This window comes from Euprymna scolopes, chromosome 46 (assembly GCF_053919585.1).
Source record: "Euprymna scolopes isolate OS-2025 chromosome 46, ASM5391958v1, whole genome shotgun sequence".
Lineage (NCBI taxonomy): Eukaryota > Metazoa > Mollusca > Cephalopoda > Sepiida > Sepiolidae > Euprymna > Euprymna scolopes.
In genome coordinates, this window is record NC_136527.1 from 91,933,622 (window position 1) to 91,958,946 (window position 25,325).

The 25,325-nt window shown below is 39.6% G+C and overlaps 1 protein-coding gene and 1 long non-coding RNA gene across 2 annotated transcripts in view; one reads left to right on the forward strand and one right to left on the reverse strand.

Moving 5' to 3' along the window:
* Nucleotides 1-25,325, reverse strand: part of LOC145271086 (uncharacterized) — a 50,787-nt gene that overhangs the window by 7,123 nt on the left and 18,339 nt on the right. The window contains exons 2-3 of the mRNA XM_080126628.1: nucleotides 3,119-3,759; nucleotides 751-842 (exon numbers count right to left, since the gene is read on the reverse strand). Of these exons, the coding sequence (XP_079982754.1) occupies nucleotides 751-842; nucleotides 3,119-3,759 (733 nt within the window). The remainder of the gene's footprint in view (nucleotides 1-750; nucleotides 843-3,118; nucleotides 3,760-25,325) is intronic.
* Nucleotides 7,393-25,325, forward strand: part of LOC145270797 (uncharacterized) — a 30,456-nt gene continuing 12,523 nt past the window's right edge. Inside the window, exon 1 of the long non-coding RNA XR_013865567.1 lies at nucleotides 7,393-7,715. This is a non-coding gene — a long non-coding RNA (uncharacterized LOC145270797). The remainder of the gene's footprint in view (nucleotides 7,716-25,325) is intronic.

The following is a 25,325-nucleotide window of genomic DNA, read 5'->3' on the forward strand; positions in this document are numbered from 1 at the left end:
ATATCAGAACATTTATATTCATATTTTCATGTTTTTCTTAATTCATTTGTGAATAAAAATCAAAGAACACGTGTTGTTTATACAGTGTGCTGTGCTATGGCTAATACTACTGCTGCTGTTGCACTGCTAACTTAATTTGACCAAACTCGAGAAATAGAAACATTTTTTTTTCGGGTAGGTCCTTTTAAATTATCAATTACTGCGGGTCTACTCAACATAGAATAATACTTTTAATTGATAAAGATAGTAAAAATAATAATTTACTTACTAGTGGGTGTCCGATGAATTTTATTTTCAAAATGTTCGATACTCGTCATATTAAAGTCTTATTTTTAACACAACAAAAAAAGAAATGATCAAAAATATTTCGGACACTTGACAGCATTAAGATTAACACCTCTTCTCATTGGTTCCCAAACTTCATGACGAACTTCTTCATACAATCATGGTATGGGCCTTTAGAAAACAGGGAGGGTCATTACAAAACCTTACCGAAAATGCCATTTTATGATGTTCACATTTTTATCACTTTATTTGCTTAAAACTCTTAAAATATATAATGTACATTCATATTTATTAATTCATTTGAAAGTGTATTCATTTCCGAACAAAACAGTAGTAATTTGAAGACTTGACGTGCTTTGGTTTAAAAAATATGGCTATTTTAGTAGAACTACCTTGAAATCTGTGATTATCCAAAGCGTTTTTTTCGTCCGTGTGTATTACTAAATAAATAACATTTGATCTTACTTGCACTCGTAAACCAATAGTTTTTCAGGCGCTACACATTTGAACTGGACTGCTCCACAGTGGCAAGATCCATTGTAATCCTTGCTTGGCACCTGTCAAAATATAAAATTTAAGGGGGGGTTAAAAAAGTGGTAGTAGGAAAAATCAAAACACCAGGCAGTTTAAAGGAGCAAAAAGAAAAACGTGACGTCTTTGCTGAAGTCTCCATCGTGTGACTTGAAGTCAAGTGCGTTGAAATTAAGCAAAGTCAATCCAACAGTGATGATGAAATGCTAAAATGTCGGTGAAAAAAGCGACCCCTCTTTCGTGGGAATCCGTCGCCTCTGTCAAAAGTTTTTGTGAGACATACAAACACACATTTTTTCCCTTTATATATATACTAGCGGGGGGGGGGGATACCCGGAGTTGCCTAGGTGTTTGGAGGTGTAAAACAAGAAAAAAGTTTTAGTAGGAAGGTAGGATTGAACCCCGAAGCCTTGATGCAAAGGTGGAAATGAAAGGGGAAAAAAGCCAGACACCTAACCATCTCGGCCACGACGAGGGAAAGGAGCTGATAAGGGTGTTAAGTGAATGTTTATGAAGCGAAATAAACAGGTGCGAGGAAGTGGTGTGGTGTCTGACCTAGTTTTGCGCTGCAAGCCAGATCATTCGCTTTTTGAAACGGCGAGCTGGTAAAAGTTGGGCAAATTAAATACACACGCAACCCCTGTTCGTAACTCTTAGATATTATCATTTAGACAGGATATAAATGTTTCGACTAGCCTACAACATGGAAAAGTCATTGTTTGGTTCCTTACCTCGTGTTTCCGATATTGTGAGGCAGAGACGTCTGGCACTTGCCGGTCATATTAGACGCTATGATGAACCGGCAGAAAAGCTGTTACTTTGGACTCCAGACGCAAAAAAGGGGAGTGGACGTTCATGTGTAACACTGAAATCCATTATTGAATAGGAAACTAATCTGCCAGGAACTGACCTTGTTGCTGCAATGTCCCAACAGAGAACTCTGGCAATCAGAATTTGTTCGCGTTTCATCTGCACCTACTGCCATTGGATGAAACAACAACAATTTGGAATATTTACTCAGGGTTTACTTGTAGAGAAAAAGTATTCTCATGCCACAAACCCCTATACAGAGGAATCTGCGTCTACTGGCATTGGATGAAACAAAACAAAAAAAAAAACAAACAACAGATGAAGAATTCTTTGTTTTTTTTTTGTTCAATGTCATCTTTAGTTTAATGCCCGTTTGACATGTTGGCATGTCTTTGACTTTTGTTTTTTTTTTATATTATATAGTCACTGTTCATTAAGGTCTGGAGGCCACTCAAGGACAAGTGTTAATGAGTATCATAATCAAAATTTTATAACTGCTGTGGTGTTAGTATTTGAATATTTAACGAGGAAGAACACAGTAACAGTTAAATAAATATGTATTAACAATAATACATGGAAAAGGTAAATTGAGCACTATCTTTGTTCAACTGTTGAACTAGTAGGCGACGACCATATTCTCTGCGTGTTCATCTCTGACCGACTTGGTCAACCGGTCCTCGTTACCCGGGAGTGACGTCATGGAATAGTTCATTATTCCTGTACAGAGGATCTTAGACACTCGAGAATACTGTCTAGTAGGCATTTAAGTTCTCTTTTGGATGTAGTTTCTGTCTGCTTACCTGTGATGCCAATATTATGAAATGCTGAGGATTTCTCCAGATGAAGAAATTTCTCCTCGGTTGAGAACCACTTTCATAGCAAAGAATATTTGAGCCATGATGAGCGATTTTAGGCCTGGCATCTATTTTTTTTTTATATTTTGTTCTAGCTGGGGCTGCGGTATACTTACTGATTTTGGTCTTCAGAAAAATCAGTAAGTATAACGCATCCCCAGCTAGAACAAAATATTAAAAAAAAAAAAAAAAAAAAATTATAAGTGGCTGGGAGCCGGTTGGCATGGAGGAGCGCTGTCCACAAAAGTGCTGCGCTTTATAGTAGTGACCTAAATCAAGCTGCTGAGGATAAACGCAAGCACAGAAAGGACAGATTATCAACCAGACACACCCAACCCCACCCCACCACCTTTATCTGCCCAAATTGGGTCTAGGATTGGGCTCTATGCTCACCTGAGGACCCACAGAAGCCACAACGAGTCCAGTTGCTCCTATTATTAATGGAAAGTTGAAAATCTCCCCAAGATTCCAGTTTCATTCCATGTTGTATTTCAGGCCTTGGTATTTCGTTATCTTCTTTCTCAGCTCTTTTTTGTTAATCCGTGATGCCAAATCCCAACCCCATACTATCAACTCCTATGGTTGAGAACGTTTACAAAATTTTTGCAAATTAAAAAAAAAAAAGATTGTAATCTAACCTTTTTTTCAATATTAGTCTTTTCCACATTTTGAGAGCTCACATTCTCGATTGGAAAACTGTTTGAAGCTGTCTCCGCTGCCATCATAATAGTGGTGGTGACATTCAATTTATCTTCTACAGGTTTAGGTGTAGGCTGTTGTTGTAACTCGTTCGAATCGTTTAGAGTTGTCGTAATAGTGGTGGTGACATTCAATTTATCTTCTACAGGTTTAGGTGTAGGTTGTTGCTGTAACTCGTTCGAATCGTTTAGAGTTGTCGTAATAGTGGTGGTTACATTCAACTTATCTTCTACAGGTTTAGGTGTAGGTTGTTGCTGTAACTCGTTCGAATCGTTTAGAGTTGTCGTAATAGTGGTGGTGACATTCAATTTATCTTCTACAGGTTTAGGTGTAGGTTGTTGTTGTAACTCGTTCGAATCGTTTAGAGTTGTCGTAATAGTGGTGGTTACATTCAATTTATCTTCTATAAGTTCAGATGTAGGCTGTTGTTGTAACTCGTTCGAATCGTTTAGAGTCGCAGTAGGCCCCGCATTCAGTCCGTGCTCCTTCAGAAGATTAATGAAACAGTTTGTGCAAAGCTTCTGCCCAGGGATCAGACCAAATATTTTCGCATATCGCACGTTTATAGAACGGAGGCAATCTACAAGAAAAGGAAAAATAAATAATTTCAGCTCAAATGAAAAAAAAAAACGGTATAAGCTCATGAATTGATGTCTAAAACGATATCGAAATTTAAAAAATATCAGTAGCCCAAATTATAATAAAAAAAAATCAAATTACTAAAGTAACTTTGTTAAAGCTAATATCTTACTTTATTTCCACATATATTTTGATTGCAGAAATTCCCCTCCGGAATTTATTTGAAATAAATTTAACTATTTTTGAAGTCAAAACAGTATGATTATGCTGCAATGAATGGGAGAATAATGCACTTAAAGAATTGCTATTTCTTATATTTCTTTTATGTTTATAGAGCCTTTTTTCTAATTCACACCTAGTTTCACCGATGTATCTATGATGGCAATTTTGGCTAGGAAGAGTGTATATGCCCGAAAGTACATACAGTATTTACTTGAAGGTCCACGACATGGCGACCCATATAAACCTACAGCAAGAGTGTCGTATTGGGTCGGATCACACTACTGAGAAAGAAAAAAAAAACAGATGTAAAAGCTCGATAAACCAAAGAGGAGATAGAGCTTATAATCTTTTTGCCCCATATTTTTTGCACCTTTTAACATTTTGTCTGGGTCATTTTCACATTTGCTTTTCTATTTTATATTTAATTCTATCATCATTTAATCCTTTTTTTCTCTTCTTCACTGATTTTTCTTAATTACACTGTCTCGGCAGCCGTGTCAAACGCATATCTTATTTTTCTTTCATTAATATTATTGGAATTTTTTCCCCTTTTCCTTGTACACATTTGTGAATTATTCCACGGATTTCGGCCTTTTAGATTATTTTGGACCATCTTCCAATTACGGATTTCCTTGGATTTTATTTGTGCGAATGGAAATTCAATTAACTTTCTTGGATTTACATTTTTGGATTTTACCGTCATTGGATAATTTACATTTCACCAGACTATCCATTCACGTGAAATCTCTTTTTTTATTCACCATATTCCCTCTGCTTCACTTTTTGTTATCAAGTAAGATCTTTGACTTACTTGCAGTTTCATCAAATACTTTTGCAAGCAAAATCCGATCCCACATTTTGCTAATTCCTACTCTCTGATGAGAAGGGAAGTATTTCTTCGAAACTCCGCGGATTAAGGACTATCCACTTATTTAGTGTTTCCTTTTCAAATTAAATATGTTTTTAACTCTTTTTCAAAGTGCTTTTAACATGTTTTATTAACTATTTGCTCTTTATAGCGAGAGAGAGAGAGAGAGATGTTATTTGTTGATGACAAAACATGTGTCAGTAGATAATTATATTTTAAAAACAATATATATATATATATATATATATATATATATATATATAAAAATAAAGAAAAACCAGAACAAACAACTATTATTCAGTTCGTTATGTTTTTACGACCGGTCCCAGCATAGTATAACCACCTCAACCTCCCCATGTTAAGAACGGTTTTCGGAATAACCTCCTCCCCCATATGTTAAAAAAGTTTTTGAGTTTTTTTTTGGGGGGGGGGGGAATTCCGAAAGCCGTTCTTAACATGGGGAGGTTGGGGGGGAAAAAGAAAGAAAGAAATGCCGGGATTGTATTACTGTACACATAGATTCGAAAAAGTTGTCAAAAAACAAATATATAACAAATAAATGTTATCAAAGGCAAGATTAGTTACTTTTCTACCTAACTGGATAATTTTTGTGTTTTTATTCAATGTAACATATTTATTCAGCTCGCAAAAACAAAGTGTTTACCGATGTATTGGAAAATTAAAAATGGCGGCCGACTCTCTCTTTAACACGGTAAGTTTGGGAAAAAGAGTTAAAAATGAAAAATATGCAAAATACTGTTAAAAACCCATCGAATATATGTCATTCTATGTCACGGTAACATATATTGAGCGAGTTTTTAACCGTATTTTGTATAGCTTTTTATTTATAACTCCTTTTCCCAAACTTACCGTGTCAAAGAGAGAGTCGGGCGCCATTTTAAATGTTCCAATACATCGGTAAACATTTTATGTTTTTCGAGAATTAGGTAGAAAAGTAATTTATCTTGCCTTTTGTAACATTTATTTGTTATGTATTTATTTTTTGACAACTTTTTCGAATTAATGTGTACAGTAATACAACCCCCCCCCCCAAATTTTAATACCAAAAACGTTAATCAGCTGGTGAAGACAAAAACAAAATAAAAGTCATGAAACTTACGTTAAGTCGATTTTATTTTTGTTGTTCAGCTCGTTCGGCATATTCCGGCAGTTTACGTCAGACAGCGGAATGTGCCGAGCTAAACTCAAGGAAAAACGGTGAAATCAATGCAGAATAACCTTTTATTGTTTTTTTTTTGTTTTTGTTTTTTTCGAATATTAAAATAAGAAAAAAAAAAAAGAAAAAGAAAGTTAAATTAAATATTAAAAAAAAATGATTAAAAAAAAAAAAAATTGGCGATTCAAGCGACTACGTACAATCGTACCGGTGTCGGGTTAAAACCTAGCCTCGATGTGAAATTTTTTTGATTACCAAACCGGACTTCCTGTTTTACTTTTATTTTAAAGTAAAACAGGAAGTCCGGTTTGGTAATCAAAAAAACTGTAAAGGGTTTGTATTGCTATACACATAGATTCGAAAAAGTTGTCAAAAAACAAATATATAACAAATAAATGTTATCAAAGGCAAGATAAGTGACTTTTCTACCAAACTGGATATTTTTTTTTTTTTTTCAAGGGTGTCACCACTCACCACTTATCAAGGCCCAGAGGCCACTCAAGGATAAGGGTTAATAGGTATACATTAGTCATTGTGATTTTAGCATAGTAAACAGTGGGAATTTTGTAACTTGGATTACTTAGGGGGACGATTCAATTAGAACTTGTTCACATTGGACTTTTTTTTTTTTTTTTTTTTTCATAGGTATCAACTCATTATCAAGGCCAAGAGGCCACTCAAGGATAAGGGTTAAAGAGTGTACAGTAGAAATTAGACATGTTTTCAGTGTTTTTATTTAATGTAACATGTTTATTCAGCTCGAAAAACATACTGTGTTTACCGATGTATTGGAAAATTAAATGGCGCTCGACTCTCTCTTTAACGCGGTAAGTTTGGGAAAAGGTGCTATAAATATAAAACTAAACAAAATACTGTTAGAAACTCGCTCAATATATGTTACCGTGACATAGGTTGGCATATATTCCGTGGTTTTTTAATAGTATTTTGTCTAGTTTATTATTTATAACACCTTTTCCCGAACTTACCGTGTTAAAGAGAGAGTCGACCGCCATTTTTGTTTTTCCAATGCATCGGTAAACACTGTATGCTTTTCGAGCTGAATAAACATGTTACATTGAATAAAAACACGAAAAATATATCTAGTTTGGTAGAAAAATAACTTATCTTGCTTTTGATAACATTTATTTGTTATATATTTGTTTTTTTGACAACTTTTTCGAATCTATGTGTGCAGTAATACAAACCCTCTCTAAAGTATTATATTAAATAAATAAATAAATGAATAAAAACGCATTCAAAAGTTTCGCATATTTTCTTTCGTATTAATTTGTTTATTCATTTTAAACTAAAACAGGAAGTCCGGTTTGGTAATCGGAACATTTTCACATCGAGGTTAGGTTTTCACCTGACACCGGTACGATCACACTTTGAGCAAGACCGTCTTTATAACGAAGGCCACGCTTTGAGTCGCCTATGCTTCTGAATCGCCACAAAATGAAAAGAAAAGAAAAATGAAAGTTGATTTTCTTATTCTTATTATATTGCCTTCCGCTCTCTCTCGGAAGATACCGGCGGTTTACGTCAGCCACCGGAATATGCCGAGACAAAACGAAGGCCACGGACAAATTCATGGTAAAAAACAAAAACAAAAACCTTGGTTGATAAAAATAAAATAAAAATCAGGCTTTCGTTAGGCATTTAACGGAAGTGACGTCAGACAAATTTTAAGGTACGGATTTCCAACACTGTATATAATGTTGCTTTTTTTTTTTTTTTTTTTTTTTTTTTTAGCAAATATATAAAAAAAAAAAGGAAAAAAAATCTAATATATAAAAGGCTGTCTGTCTGTCTGTCTCCATATTTTTAAGCTCTGCCACTTCCGAAACTGAAAGTCGCAGAGAGGAGGCGCTAGGGGTCCGGTCTCACATGATTAGATTTTTTACAGGTTGTTCGGGTTTGTATTACTGTACACATAGATTCGAAAAAGTTGTCAAAAAACAAATATATAACAAATAAATGTTATCAAAGGCAAGATAAGTTACTTTCCAACCAAACTGGATATATTTTTTGTGTTTTTATTCAATGTAACATGTTTATTCAGCTCGAAAACCATACAGTGTTTACCGATGTATTGGAAAAACAAAAATGGCGCCCGACTCTCTCTCGGAGAGGGTAAGTTTGGGAAAAGATATTATAAATAATAACTGTTAGAAATTCGCTCATTATATGTTACCGTGACATAAGTTGACATGTATTCGGTTGTTTTTTAATACTATTTTGTCTAGTTTATTTATAACATCTTTTCCCAAACTTACCATGTTAAAGAGACAGTCGGGCGCCATTTTGAATTTTCCAATACATCGGTAAACACTGCATGTTTTTCGAGCTGAATAAACATGCTACATTGAATAAAAACACAAAAATATATCCAGTTTGGTAGAAAAGTAACTTATCTTGCCTTTGATAACATTTATTTGTTATATATTTGTTTTTTTGACAACTTTTTCGAATCTATGTGTACAGTAATACAAACCCGAAAGTTTTATTCGAACAGTTTTCATTTGAACTTTTATAGCAAAATTATAACTTAAAAAAAAAAAATTATTGGCAAATGTGTAGTTTAGCGGCGTAAATTATTTCACAAAAAATTATAAAAACTATAAAAAAACACATTAGACCCTAAGGTTGAAATAAAGCCCGAAATAAATGTCATAGATAGGTAGACGAGTAACTTATCTTGCCTTTGATAACATTTGTTATATATTTGTTGTTTTTTTATCACTTTTTTAATCTATGTGTATATAGTAAAACAAAACCATATTTCTATAAGTTCTATTTTTATTTGTTTGAAGTGAAAATCAACCAACATCTGATGTTTGATTTAAAAAAAAAAAAAAGAAAAAGTGCATAAACATATTAATAAAAAGGTAAATGTGTAGTTTAGCGGCGTAAATTATTTGACGAACAAAAATTTATAAAAAAAATATTTATTTTTATATAAAACACAGGCTGAAATAAAACCAGAAAATTTAATTTTTATTATTTTTTTCGTCATTTTTATTAGACTAAATGTACGACAATCGAGGCTGCCGTATTGCTTTTAAAATTTGGCGTTTCTAAGGCCAAATTTGGCCTTTTTTACGTTCTTTCATGAACCGGTTTTGGTCGCCATATTTTTTTGTAACCAAAGAGCGTTAAAAAAAAAAGGCATCGTGAAGAAAGAGAGAGCCTGTTTCCTCCGTTTGACTATAGGTGGCGTTACTGTCTGTCCACCCAGTTACGGAAGCACAAAATGTATATAATGGCACCCGTGAAATAAAAATAAATGTGTTTGTTATCTTTTAATTTCAAACATGTTTTTTTTTTGTTATCTTTTTTCCAACATATTTACGTTTTTTTTCGTGAGTGTGTGTGTGAGAGGGCTCTTTCTTTGATCACACGCATATATATATATATATATATTATATATATATACTCGCAGAAAAGGTAAAATAAGTGCAGAAAAATTAAGAAAAAGGAGGGGCGCATAAAAAAGATAAAAGAAAAAAAACGTTGATTTTTTTTTATTATTATCATTATTATAAGAGCGTAAAAAGTACTCGCGGAAAAACGGTTGTACCCATAAGTATGTTTAAAAGAAAAATATAGCAAAAATATTTAGTTTATGCTTGCAAAAAAACAACAAAAAAAAAAAAAACACGTAACAAAAAAAACAACAAATGTTTGAAAAAATAACAAAACGTAAATGTTTGGAAAAATAAAACTTAAATATGTTTTCAAAAAAAAAAAAAAAAAGCGTAAATATGTTTGAAAAAAAAACAAAAAAAAAACTTAAATATGTTCGCAAAAAAACATGTTTAAAATTAAAATATAACAAAAACATTTTTTATTTCAAGGGTGCCATTATATACATTTTGTGCTTCCGTAACTGGTTGGACAGACAGTAACGCCACCTATAGTCAAACGGAGAAAACAGGCTCTCTCTCTTTCTTCCGGATTACCCACATGCCTACCCCTAGAAAACAACTTTTTAAAGTTAGGTTTTGTGTTGGTCTATCAGGCCACAATTACCCAAAATTTAGCGTTTCATCAACAACGCTCGGTTTGATTTGGTGATTGCCGATTGAGCCAGAACCGATTGACGAAAAATCCCGAGGATCCGGGTCAAATTCTGCAAGAGTACCAAAATATTTATGCACTTGTTTTTTTGTTTTTTTTTTAAATCAAACACCAGGTGTTGGTATTTTTTTTTTTTTTTTTCATGTCAAACATAAAAATAGAACATAAAATATTTATGAACTTTTTTTTTTATCAAACAAAACAGTTCGGACCCTGTGCAAACATTGGTCTTATTTAGCCATGAAACCCTTTTTCAAGCAAAAATAAATTTAAAAAAAAAAAAAAAAAAAAGCCAAAGAAAATGCCAAATCGATTTTAACCTCCAAATTAATCTAGCGTGTTTTCTGTTTTGACTTTTTTTTTCTTTGGGTAAATTTCATTCATACCTTTATTTTGTGCTTGTTTTTATTTTATTTCATTTTAAATTTATTTTTATTTAATTCTAAATTTGTTATTTCATTTCATTTTAAATTAATTTTTATTTCATTCAAATATTTTTTTGTACATTTCTAAAAAAAAAAAAAAAAAAAAAAAAGGTTTGTATCAGGGTTGGATCAAATACTGACTTTTAACAATTGAAATACAAATACAAATACTTTCGTTAAGGTTACCAGAAATACAAATACAAATACAAATACTTTTATTCCTCAATCTCAAAATACAAATAAAAATACAATAACTGATTAAAACAATCTGAAAATATGCGAAGAAAAGAAGAAAAAAGAAGAAATATTTCCTTCCAAATTTGACATCTACATTACACTCTATATCATGTCCTCATTGCATTTTATCATCATTAGAGCTCTGAAAGTTTCCGGGCCAAGTTTGGCTCGCTCTGGGGTATAAAAATTACCAGCCTGGCTGAAAACTCTTTCAGATGGTGCCGATGTTGCACAGCACCCTAGAATATTTCTGGCGAAAGGCTTCAAAATCTTGAAGCTCTTGTTTTCCCGCCAATACCTCAGTGGGTTGACGTCAAAAGCCAGAACACATTCTTCTAAGTAGGAATCGAGTTCTGCCTTTACCGCTGTAGTGTCGCTTATTGATGGACTTACATTTAGCTTCCCAGCTGGTGGCATGTAGGCAAAAAGACGAGGGCGTTTTGCATTCATGTCAGCCTCGTCTTGTGTTCACGGTCATGAAAAACTTCCTCTCTTGAACTGTGTTCTTCAAAGACAACTGAGTTGACTGCGAAATAATTAGGTCCACAATCTTCGAAATATTTTTATTTTTCATTTTTTCACATGACAGCCATGACAGCTTAAACCTGGGGTCCATGACAGCTGCAGCAATGACATCAGTCCTATCAAGAAACGGATGCAATCTCTTTTTGATAGAAGACTGTAGTGCATTAGCCAAGTTTAAGCAGTAGGTTGGTTTACTTTCCATGAATAGTTTGAGGCTGTGTTCAAGGCCAAATACAACTGGTGCAACGCAAGAAAGTGTCACCATGTTTTCTCCTTCCACTTGCGACATTGCCTCTTGGAATGGGTCCAAAATTTGCACCACTTCTTTTAGCATTGCTATTTCCACTACGTTCAATTCTCGTATGTTCTTGCACGATCCTAGGAGACAAATAGCTGAGTTGACGCCATTGACATCTTTGAGAACTGACTTAAGCATAGTCAGTTGAGAGTACCAGAAATACAAATACTTTTACTCCTAAGTCTAAAAATACAAATACAATTACATTTATTCCTAAATCTAAAAATACAAATACAAATACAATTACATTGAAATTGTATTTAAATACAATTGAAATACAAATACAATTGTATTTGATCCAACCCTAGTTTGTATTACTGTACACATAGATTCGAAAAAGTTGTCAAAAAAACAAATATATAACAAATAAATGTTGTCAAAGGCAAGATAAGTTACTTTTCTACCAAACTGGATATATTTTTCGTGTTTTTATTCAATGTAACATGTTTATTCAGCTCGAAACACATACAGTGTTTACCGATGTATTAGAAAATTCAAAATGGCGTCTCGCCGTCTCACACTCTCTTTAACACAGTAAGTTTGGGAAAAGGTGATATAAATAAAAAACTATACAAAATACTATTACAAACCCGCCGAATATATGCCAACCTATGTCACGGTAACATATATTGAGCGAGTTTTTAACAGTATTTTAACCGGTTTTTTATTTATAACACCTTTTCCCAAACTTACCGTGTCAAAGAGAGAGTCGAGCGGCATTTTTAATTTTCCAATACATCGGTAAACATTGTATGGTTTTCGAGCTGAATAAACATGTTACATTGAATAAAAACATGAAAAATTTATCCAGTTAGGTAGAAAAGTAACTTATCTTGCCTTTGATGGCATTTATTTGTTATATATTTGTTTTTTGACAACTTTTTCGAATCTATGTGTACAGTAATACAACCCCCCCCCAAAAAAAAATGCTTACGCAACTATTTGACTGGACAAAGGACTTCGATTCTTCTTATAATCTATATATTAATACGATAGCGTGTGTGTTCTTTTGTGTGTCACGCTTACATTCGGGTTGTTTAATTGTTAAGTTCTTCTATTTCTTGTCATAAATGATTTTACCAAGAATTCTTCATAAGTTTTGGTTTCGGTTTCGACTATAGCTGAAGGCACTTAAGTCATTTATTTTTGTTTTAATAATTTTATCAAGAATTCTTCATAAGTTTTGGTTTCTATTATAGAACTAAAGTTATATATATATTGTTGAATATGAGAGCTATTGGCTACACATATGCAAATATGTTTCAGTGACCACCGTGCTAGGGAAAATCACATCATCAGGCCAAGAATATCTACTGGCCTGATGATGTGATTTTCCCTAGCAGGGTGGTCACTGAAACATATTTGCATATGTGTAGCCACTAGTTTTCATATTCAACATATTCATATTGCTCTCTCTAAACATTGAGCACTCTTTGGTTGACACATTTTGATTTTGTTTAAACAATACTACCAATAATATAATATATATATTTTTTTTTTTTTTGATAAGTTTTTATTTCGGTTTCGATTCAAGCTAATGCATCCATGTCATATATATATATATTAAACCGCAACTTTATAATATATAAAAATCGATAGAACATAAGCGTACTTTACGACCGGGCTATGTCGGGCGCCCCTACTAGCTTAAATATATACTTTTACAGTTTTCACAAAAGAGCTACACCTTTTGACCAAGATCAAAGTGGCCTTGTGCCTAATTTTTTTTGTTCATGTTCTTTTTTTGCCTGAATAAAAGATTTAATATCTCAAAGTGTAGTATCTCTTCTCTGATACATACACCGCGTTCTGGCGACACATTCTCGTGCCCGGAACACCTGACGAGCTTGTTGGGTAGCGTTCTGTCCGCACCCCCACTTGGTCTGTCTTTTTCTGCTCTCCCCCCTCACGGGGAGATCCGAGCTGATAATTTACAACCTTCCTGTGAGGAAGGGTCGGAAACACTTTCTCTCTTCCCTCCACTAACTTCCCATTCCATCCCTCAGTTCTATCTCCCCTCTTGCCGCCTTTGGCGCCACTTCGTTTTGGCGCCAAAGTCGGCTCCCCACTTCGGACGCCGACTCCACGTCACTCATTTTGGCGATTTTCAATACAAGGAAGAGAGCTTTTTAAAAAAATGGACATCCCCAGCCCGGGGGGCCATCAATACAGATACCCACCAGCCAGGGGGCTACCACAGGAAAAACTGCTCCCCAAGAGGACGACTCCCCAACAAGGGGAGCAAAAAGCAACGGGGCATACCGCCTGGATAATAAACCGAAGGATGCTCCCCAGAAGGGAGAAAACTCACCAGCAGCGCCCCAAGAGGGCGACTCCCCACAAAAGGGAGAAAAAACAATATTGGACGGGCATCCCGTTCTAACAAAAATCAAGAGGCCCCCAAAGGACATAAGGGAGACAGTGCTCCCCAGAAGGGCTACTGCCCCAAAAGAGGAGCAAATCAAGAAAACGAGGGGGCATACAGCCTGGACCTCCCCAACACAAAAGGAACAAAAGCTCCCAAGGACTGTAAAATATTGCTAGGGTGAGCCAGCTAACCCAATGGAGATGTTGTGCTGAATGGATGCGATAATTGACAGAGTGTAGTTCCTGGCAGAAGTCTAGAACAGTAAAAACCCCTGAATGCCAGAGCAGCTGGCATTTGTAGAGTGGCACCTGCCCTTCCTGGCATGTTTAGCCAATCAGGTGCCTCAAAATAGAACAATCCACCATCCCTAACTAATTGTAGGCTGGTCCAATGGCAATTAGCATACCACTAATTGCTACTGAATAAATATGTTGAAATTAGTTAAATGGTCCATAATGGTGGAGAGGGAAGGTAAGCATATTCTTGATTCTACAAGGACAATAAAGGGGACAATGCTCCCCAGGAGGCCGACTCCCCAAAGGTAAGCGCATTCTTGATTCTACATCTCCCCTCCTCCATCACGTGGAGGTAACGGCCTCCGAGGAGGGATGAGCTCCTCACGGCCAGGTTGATTATGTGGGAATAGCCTCGCAAGTGCCGCGCCGACTTGGCTGGCATTGGTCTAGGAGGTTCAGGTACTTCTTCTGGAGTTATGTTCCCGCCAGGTTGCTGTGTCCGAAGGTCAAATTGAGGGTCTTGTACGACAGGACTGTTTGTCTCTGTCACTTGGGGTATGTGAGGTGGGGCCCCTGGTAGCGCGCTTGGGATGGGCTTTGGAGATGTGGGAGTCTCAAGTTTTCTGAGGAACCACCGATTCCGCAAGGTGATTCTACCAGAGCCATCAACTCTGATACGGTACTGCCGATTGGGGAGGGCTTCAATCACCCAACCAGTGATGTCCCAGAGACGGTTGTTTCTTTGTAGCACGACCAAGTCCCCACTTTGTAGTGGGCAGAGAGAATGGGGCATATGGTTATACATCTCTATGAGCCGCGTGTTGCGCCGAGACAGGGTTATCTCGTGCTTTCGAGCCGCGGCGATCCATTCCGATGTGACTTGTAAAGGATCGGGTGAGAGGGGAGGTAGTCTCGAAGTCGCCTGTGGAGCAGAAGCTGTGCTGGGGATAGGCCGATACCCTGTATAGGGGTATTTCTGTATTGTAGGATGGCCCTAGCAGCCTTGTCGTTATCTAAGGACCCTTGTGGTCCTGTGTTGCCATCTACAACCCTCTTGGCTGTTTTGACAGCTAGCTCCGCTCAACCATTGGATTGTGGATAGGTCACAGATGATAACCTGTGCTTTACAGACCATTTCTCTAGAAACTGCTTGAATGGGAGGGATGTGAACGGTGGGCCACCATCACTGCAGAGTTCTTCTGAGGAACCATATGCTTGAAATATCTCCCGACAGATTGAGATGAGCCGAGAGGCGGTTGCCTGCCCTTGGCTTAGGTGGTACAAGATGAGCCAGCCAGTTAATCTGTCAGCGCAAGTGGTCACCAACGTGGAACAGATCCATGACAATCTGCTGTACCGTACTTATCAACTTTTGGTACTGTGGGTCATGACGTCCTGCTGCCTTGATGGTACCTGGTGATGTGATCGCTACGTTGTCATTGTACCCAAATGTTGATATGAGAGCAGTAGATTCAACTATGCTATTGAGGTTCTCGGATTCTAAAGTGTCTGATTTGGAAGGCTGGAAGGGAAATACGTCAAGGAGGGCGTTCATCACGGCCGTTGGGTTACGGGAGAAAGCGTCGGGCCCCCTATGCCATTTCCCAGGACAATGTTATATGTTGAAGTGGTATCTCAGGGTTTTTCCCTTCAATCTAAACAGTCGGGGGTTCTGAATCTTGCTTAGATCTCTATCACCAAACATGCCCTTCAGTGGCTCGTGATCCGTCACCACTATGAGATTAGGGCAACCTATAACAAACATACGGCATTTTTCTAACGCCCATGCGATTGCTGCTGCTTCGCCTTCTATCGGCGCGTGCCTGCGCTCTGCGTCAGTGCAAAATCTGCTACCAGCGAATACCAGGTGCCAACCTTCTGGGCAGCACACGGGGCCTTTTCCATGGTACACGAACAGTGTTTCTGAAGGAGCAGGAAGCCCATTCCTTCTTTGCTCCAATCAGGGGTTAGGCAAGTGGTTTGATTCTTGTCAAATGTTGCGACACCCTTATGAACAAGGTCGACAATGGCTTGTTTCGACTGCTTGAATGCATTCTCAAGGTCCTGGTTCCACGTGAAATGTGAGTCCTTTTTCACAAGATCGCGGAATGGTAGCATTACTGGTCCTAGCGAGTATGCCCAGGCTACCTGATTGACAAGCCCAAACCAGGATCTTGCGTCAGTGATATTTTTTGGTACTGGGAAGTTGGATATTGCGTCTAATATTGGTTCCGAGGGGGTTATCCCGGAGGGTGTAATTTGGAGGCCGCCAAATTGCACAACGTCTCGGCAAAATTGAAACTTGTCTTTGTTCAAGACGATTCCATTCTTTGCACAATGTAGCAAGAAATCGGAAGTGTGTAGGAATGATTCCTTGATATCCGAGTCGTAAAGTAGAGTGTCATCGACGATCTTTATTTTGTGGGGGATATCCTCAATTATTTTGTCAAATCTACGTGTGTAGGCATCTCCAGACGCTAGATACCCCTGGGGGGTTCGGAGATACATGAACCTTCCCCATTCCGTGATGAAAGTTGTCAGTGGCTGAGATTCTTTGTCCAACAGGATTGAGTGATATCCATCAACGGCGTCCAATACCGTTTTATTTTTTTTTTCTTAGGCGGTACCTGCGATGCCAATCGAAAGGGTGATTCGGTATGATGTGTTTCCCGTTTGCACTGTGTGTTAAGGTACTGATAGTCGATGGTTCGTCTCCGCTTGCCATTCTTTTTCACAGTGATCACCATGGTACTGCACCAGTCAATCGGTGTGCCGACGGGCATTGGAGCAATGATGCCCCTCCCCACGTCGTTCCAGAGGTCTTGCTTGACCTGTTCTTTCAAATGGTAAGGCACCGGGATTGGGTTATGTCTGGCTTTTGGAATAGCCCCTTCCTTCAGGTGAATGTGTGCTGGAGGTCCAATCATGGAGGGAAATACCCCGTCGTTCTTGAATGCAGTGTCCGCAAAACATTCTAACAGCCAGTCTTTTAATTTGCTGACGTTGGCTTTGGTGGCAGGGAAAGGGAGGCTGTCTGGACGCGTCGGTAGGGGTTTGACCCTGTTTTCTGTGTCCTGCACTTTATTTTAGATTTCTAACGACTGCATAGCCATCGATGGGTTTGGGAATGCCTTATGTAATATCCCAACATCAATGCAGGCCGCCTTGCTGAAATAAAGCCGTTTTATCCATATATTGGCCTGGTCTTTTGGCATGTCAGTAATTTTAGTAAATACCTCCCAATCGATTCGGAATTTCCTAAACTGTTGGGGTGTCATGTTGGAATGGAGCTGAGGGAGTTTGGCGGTTGGTGCCTTAGCATAGGCACTCTGTGAGGGGGGGGGTCCTTGGCCTTTTCAAGGATTCGCATTGCTTCACCCATAGTAGTGATGCCTAATTCCTTTAACAGGGATCTGTCCATCATGTGTAGGTGATCTGTGGTGAGTCTTTCTCTGGCAAATGTGGTGGCATAGGTTTTGGCAGACTCAGCTGTAATCTCAGCTTTGAGAAAGAAGTCTTCCCAATTTTTTTTTTTTCTTTTTTTTTTTTTTTTTTTTTTTACACAGTGATCACCACTTATCAAGGCCCGGAAGCCACTCAGGGATAAGGGTTATTACAAGTACATTACGTTAGTGTGGAGATTTAATGAAGTGTTTACTTAAGGGGGCGGTTCATTAGGAATTTGTTAACGTTGGACTTGAAGAAATCCAAGTTGTAGTCCGGTGGGAAGCAGGCAGACGGAACAGAGTTCCACAGGCATGCAGTTCTAAGAAAGAAGCTTTGTTCATGGAATCCGCGTTTTGATTTTAGAGTGGGGGAAATTTTTGACAGTGGATTCAGCTAGACGGGTGTTTTTCGTGAAAGATTGGCGAGAGGGGACCAGAGATTGGAGTTCAGACGAGCACCTGCCATGGAAATAACGATAAAACAAGGATAGGCTCGCAACGTCTCTTTTGTGAGAGAGAGGTTGCAGGGTAGAGAAAAGGGCATCCCCCACTAAGCCACGAAGTCTATTTTGTACTCTGTCAAGGCAGGATAGGCTGTTTTTAGCAGCTCCTGCCCAGATATGGCAACAGTATTCCATCCTTGGACGTACTTGGCTTTTATATAGATAGAGAATTGCATCAGTAGTGAGATATCTTCTGGAGTGGTAGAAAGATCCCACTATCTTTCCAGCGACCTTGGCAACAGACTTAATGTACATGTTCCATTTCAGATCAGGAGTAAAGGTCAAACCCAGAAGCTTGTCAAAACACGGGGCCTCACCCAGACGAGAGCCATCCATCACAATTGATGCCAGATGGGGATCAGAGCGTTGATGATGTAAGGATAGGAGTTTGGTTTTGGATGCATTAAAGGTAACCAGCCACATCTTCCCCCACTGAACCACGCGCTTGAGATCAGAGGAGAGAGAATCAGAGAGCACTTTGCCATTTACAGCCTTTGATGTGTTGCCGTAGATGGTCGTGTCATCAGCATAGATGTCAACGAATGATTTAAGTATGTGTTTAGGGAGGTCATTGATGTAGATCAGGAAGAGAGTTGGGCCCAGGATTGACCCCTGAGGGACTCCAGCATTTATATTGCAGGCCTCCGATTTTTGTCCATCTACCACTACTCTTATGAGCCTATCGGAGAGAAATGATTTAATGATTGAGAAAACATTTCCAGTTATACCGTAGCTGGAAATCTTGTGAAGTAGACCCTTATGCCATACCTTGTCGAAGGCCTTTGATATGTCAAGAGCAATTGCCCTAGAAAGGAAGCCTTTGTCAAGAAATTCACTAATCCTGTAGGATATAACCGTCAGCACATCTGCGGTAGATCTTACAGAGCCGAAACCATATTGTGTGTCACTAAGAAGGTTATTCCTGCTGAGGTGGTTGACTATTTCTCTATTTAATATGGATTCCAGCAACTTACTCTTAACACACAGGAGACTTATTGGTCTGTACTGAGAAGGAGATGACTTATCACCTGAATTGGTCTGTATTGAGAGGGTTGGTTGATTGGTTGTTTGTTTTACGGCATATCAACCCTTTTGGGGTTATTTAATGCCGAATCCAAAGATTTTGAAGAAAAAATTTTTAATAGAATATATTTGTTTTCAACCCTAACAGGTACTACCACTCCGGGTCAGAGTGGACCTGGGAGCAATGGTAATTAAAGGGTGGCTCCACACTCCCCAAAGCCCACAAGCTGGGGCCTCACCACTGGATATAGTTTAAGGTCATATCCAGGACCCCCATTGAGGGACTTTTATCCTCTGCAGGGGGGCAGTCGGTGTATTCTAATGCCCCACCGACAGGGCCGTACTGAGAGGGAGATGACTTGTTACCTGAATTCTTAAATACAGGGCAAACTGATGAGGTCTTCCAGGGAGTCGGAAAGCACTTCTCCTTAAGGCAGCGCTTAAATAGTTTCGTAAGTATGGGAGCAAGTTCTGGTTGAAGCTTTTTCAACACTATAATTGGGATGCTATCAGAGCCAGTTGCATCCTGTTCGCAGCGCCATGTAAAATATTGCTAGGGTGAGCCAGCTAATCCAATGAGGATGTTGTGCTGAATGGATGCGATAATTGACACAGTGTAGTTCCTGGCAGAAGTCTAGAACAGTAAAACCCCTGAATGCCAGAGCAGTTGGCATTTGTAGAGTGGCACCTGCCCCTCCTGGCATGTTTAGCCAATCAGGTGCCTCAAGATAGAACAATCCACCATCCCTGACTAATTGTAAGCTGGTCCAATGGCAATTAGCATACCACTAATTGCTACTGAATAAATATGTTGAAATTAGTTAAATGGTCCATAATGGTGGAGAGGGAAGGTAAGCATATTCTTGATTCTACAAGGACAATAAAGGGGACAATGCTCCCCAGGAGGCCGACTCCCCAAAAAGGGAGGCGTTTCCTGGAAGAAGCATAGAGCAAGGAGAGTCGGTCCCAAAGGAAAGCGGAAAGGGAAATGCTTCCCAAAATAGCAACCCTTCCACAAAGGAACAGCAAGAACAGTCCAACCCCACCAAAGATCCAACACCAACAAGAGGGTCTGCATGGGGGAAGACTGTAGAGAAGCAACTGTCCTCTCAAGAGTATAGAGACTTGTACTTGACCAAGTACAGACAATACATAGAGGGGGCAGAAATTAAACCAGTGCCAGGCGCTTGGGAGGCAATCGAAGGCAGATTCCTCTCCCTCATCATCTCCGATATGCCGGAAAACCGACTCCTAGGGATGAAAAAGGAAGACATGGCGGGGCTCCTACACAAGCTAAACATCCCGGTACTATACCTGTACCAGAGTAGCAACGCCATGTGGGACATCCTCCTACCCACCAAGGAAGATGCGGAGAGACTCTCCCTACAAGAAATTAAGCATGGAAGAATAAAACTAAAGCCCGAATACCATGAGGCTAAAGAAAGAAGGCTTCCAGGCATACCAGCACAGCTGACATTTAAGGAGGCAACTATGATGGTGGTGGTGGTGGTGGAGGGCCTTCGTCCACACTGCTGGTTCTGCCAAAAGCAGGGTCACATAGCCAAGAGCTGCCCTCAAAGGTTAACTCCTACTAGAGTGACACCAAAGGCGGTCCCAACCTCTGAGACAGCACCAGTGTCCAAGCAGGCTGTCACAACTCCTGCAACCGGAGCACCAACCCCAGCACCGAGGAAACCCAACACCACGTAGGAGGCCAAGGGGGAGGCACGGTAATGAGGCGGAAACAGAAGCCCACAATCCCATCTGCCACCGTCCTACCACCAATCCAACAACCGAGGCAGCAACAACAACAGCAACCTCCACAAAGTTGCAGCAACAGCCACGGCAGCAGACACAGCAGCAGCAGTCGAACCAGCCGCAGCAACAACAACAGCAGCCTTCACAACAGTCGCAGCAACAGCTACGGCAGCAGCTGCCGAACCAGCTGTTGAACCAGCCGCAGCAACAACATCAGCTGCCGCGGCAAATTTCACAACCAATGCCACGAAAACAGCGGCAACAGCAAAAACAGCAGCAGCCGAAGCAGCAACAGCCAGAACAGGAGCAGCAGCAACAAAAACGGCTGCAGCAACCAGAGCAGCAACAGCATCAACCAGAGAAACAGCAATTAGAGGAGCAGCAACAACCAACGGTCCCCACACCAATTGAGACGGGGACCAAGTGACGAAAACACTGCTCCTCTGAGGATGAATCCGCTAGCGAGAGGAGAGGAACTCAACCTCACCACTCCCCGGTTCATTCAAAAGAATAAAAAAGAAAAGCAAAAAAAGGAAAGGGGAAGAAAAGGCAGCCCCCACTCCCTGTGAGCATACACCACCCCTAACAACAACACAACCCATTTCCACCCCCAAACCACATACTGCACCAACACTAGACACCGCACCAACACCAGACACCACACAGACACTCATCCCCACACCAATGCAAATTGAGCCGCCATCCCAGAGAGGAAAGAATGAACCCGGGAGGGGGAGAGACTCTTCAGATTCTCCCACTTACTCCAACAGGGACTCTCGCCCTCGAAACGAGGGAGGAACTTTGTTTTGTAGACCCTCTGTCTGTGGCAATGGGCTTACCACACCGGCAGAGAAAAAATTTAAAACCTCTGCTGGACTGCCAACAGATAGGGGGAAAAGACGTTAATGTCCCCTCTAATTTCCCGGACGCCCTATGGCTAACAACTTTCGTCAGGCTTCCAAAGGCCTGCAAGACCAACGTGTGGACAATGCTGGAGGCCGCTGAAGGGGCTGGTCCGGGAATTGAACAGATTAGGAAAAATTACCCTTCCCTTGAGGAACTCGCAAAACAATGCAAGGGAAGGGTCCCAGTGTTGGTCTATCTGTCACTCTATAGGGCCCTTAAATTTACTTTACCTTTGGACGTCGGTGGCATTGTGAGAGAAGGTCAGGACATGAAAAACATGACCACCTTGAGCATTGCACACAACGTCGGTGTCCTTTCCCCGACTGACTTTGGAGCTGAGTGTAACACACCTTAAGGTAGGTACCATGGCTCTGAATCTGGCTAGTCTGAATGCTAGGGGCTTGAGACCATTGGGCCGGGCGGCTCGCCTCCGGCACAACCTCTTGTCGCTGGAAGTGGATGTGGCTGCGATTCAGAAGACGCATTTCGTTTCTTCTGTGGATTCTCAGGTGCTGGCCCGAGACTGAGATTTTCTCAGCATATAGCCCGCAGGGGAAGGGAGTCTCCTTGCTAGTTAAACGTACCCTGTCCGCGACGGTCGACGTTGTCCATAGGGATGCGGAGGGCAGGCTGGTCGTGGCAGATGTCGTAAAAGATTCTGTGTTTCGGGTGATTGCGGTTCATGCGTTCAGCACTACTCGTGAGAGGGTCTCATTCTTCAGTCAGCTCGACGCGTTTGTAGATTGTCGGAAGCGGGTAGTGCTAATGGGGGATTGGAATGCCATCTTAGACCCCGACATAGATAAGGTAGGAGGTGGAGCTAGAGGGTCGGAGAGGTGCAAGTCCAGCCTGGCTGATCTGATGGTTAGATGCAGACTGGTCAACAGGTTTCAGGTCGAGCATCCGGAGCGGGAGATGTGGATGTGGACCAATAGCACCTTTTTTCTATTCGAGAGTTGCGTCCGTGCAAGGGGGGAAAAAAAAGAAAAAACTTTGGGGCTAGTGCAGTGAGTGGACTTATTGATCCGCGCTATTTTTTAAATCGTATTTTCAAGTTTGATTAAAGTTTTAAGATATCTGTTTTTATTAAATTATTAGGTGAAAGTACAGAATAGGTACATAACACCCTCCCATCCACATGTTAAGAATGGCTTTCTAAATAATAACATTATTTCAGCACGGATCAGTAAGTGCTTGACTTTCCTTGCGCGGACAGAACCACGGCTACTGAGAGTAAAGGCCGATGCACATGACAGCGTGACGTCACTATCAGACTCACTTGTAGGGATATGATCTAGGCTATCAGCAGCAGTTTCGTCTAGTTTTCAGTTTGCTGTCTAACATGGTGTATCTTTGCGTTGTTACAAATTGCTGAGGAAATTATCTAAAAGCCCTCAAAGTTCATACATGCCATTAGAAAGGAAAATTTTTATGCCAACCAAATATAGTAAAGTAAGTAATGTTATTTGTTAATAATTAAACGTGTATTGTAAGAATTGAAATTGATTTGACTTACCGGGGGTGGGTCGGAGGAAAGAAAAGACACTGAACTGCTGTTTTGCCGTTACTGAGAAACTGGGTGTCTATTTCCTACTAAGTTAAATAGACATTCTCATCTCGTTGGAAATCACGTTGGAATTCTCGCCACTGAGAGTTAGTATGTATAAAAGGAGTTGTCTCACTACGGGTTAATGATTAGTTAAAAAGCTAGTTACCTAGCTTGCTAGTCGGTTGGCGTCTCTTAGACTGATTACCGTGTTACTGTTATTCGGCAAACGTTACCAGTTAATTGTTACCTTTATAAGGAAAGAAAAGACTGCTTGTAAGCAACGTCACCATTTTGTTGCAAGCCCTTACTTCCTTTTCTTACCCGCCCTCTTCTTGTTGGTGAAATAATCCCGACAAAATTGCAACGAAACTTTATTACCCCTCTTCTAGAATTGAATTATTCTAGTATTTGCTGTCTTTTGCCTGAATTGTAACATGGAGGATTCAGTCTCTATGGAAGAGCTTGATCTTAAACGGAAACTTCTACAAAAAAATTTGCTGACTACTCTAGAAGGACGAGAAAAAGAAAAGAGTCCTGAGGAAGTGCTTTCTCGTTTCAAGAGGGAAATTGAGGAATGGATGGAAGAGTTGGAAGCCGTTTCATTTGGTATGGAGGAGATTTATGCTAAAGAAGGAGAGGCAGAGACCCTGGCCAGCTTAAGTACTTCCTCTTTTCACTTTAAATACGATGTCAGACGAAGGCTAAGTTTACTGCAAGAGACTGAGCAAGGCGAGACCCCAGGGGTCACCTCATTGGATGGAGATATTGACTCGATTCCTAAGCAAGAGAACCCGGTGACCCCTGATAAGAGATCTTCACTTTCCAAATTGGCAGCCCAATCATCATTTTCGGTGGAGCCATTTAAAATAAAGTTGAAGGGACCTCACTTCAACGAAAATGACTTTAAAAAAGACAAAAGGAGTTTTAAGGACTTTTTGGTAAAATTTGAAAATTGTGCCAGGTCTATTACATCGGACACGGAAAAACTGTATTTTTTAAGACGTTCATTAGAAGGCAGAACTCTCCAACTGATAGATCACCTTTCTCCCTCTGAAGAAAGTTACCTGATGGCCCTGAAACTTTTAAAGGACCAATATGTGGACGAGGAAGAAATAGGAGGCAAGATTATACAGGGAATACTGGACTTTCAGTTGGATAATCCTGGGAATCTGGAGGAACTGAAAAATTTTATTGTGAAGACCCAGGCTGATATGTGGGGATTAAGGGCTTCATACAATTGTGATTTGCATGATGATAGGGTCGGCCGGAGCAATTATAATATCGCAAGTGTTGTTTGCGAAGATCCCACCAGCAATAAAAGTAGAACTTCTGCGAATTTCTGGCACTTAGTATCCTTCATTGTCTGTGTTATTGAAGGAGGCCCCGAGAATGGTCAAATAAGTAAAACCTAGGCCGCAACCTAAGTTTAAGACACCAACTGAATCCTCATCTCTCGGGACCTTCAACACAAAACTTATAACAGAGACCAAATGTGATTTTTGTAAATCAAGTGAACATTTATCTGACAACTGTAATGATTATACAACCCATGAGGCCAGAATAAGCAGGTGTCAAGAGCTACGCCTCTGTTTTCGTTATATTAAAAAATCCCGCTTAGGAAATATGTGTCCATTGCAGACATCTAGAAAAGTTTGTTGTCTTCGTTGTAAATCTAAGGGACACGTGACTGCCATGTGTTCTTCTGTTACTAGTAATATGCATATTGATACATGCCTACGCACTAAAAACTGTGATAACGCTTTCCTGTCTCCTATAATTGGAATTATTGTGAAAAAAGGGGATAAGGACGTCAAAGTTAACTGCTTGTTAGACACCGGCAGTCAGAGGACTTAACTGGACTATTCAATTTAAAAAAAAACTGAATTGCCTCTCCTTAGCAAAGGATAGAACTATTGATGTGAAAACTTTTTTAGGCACAAGTTCTA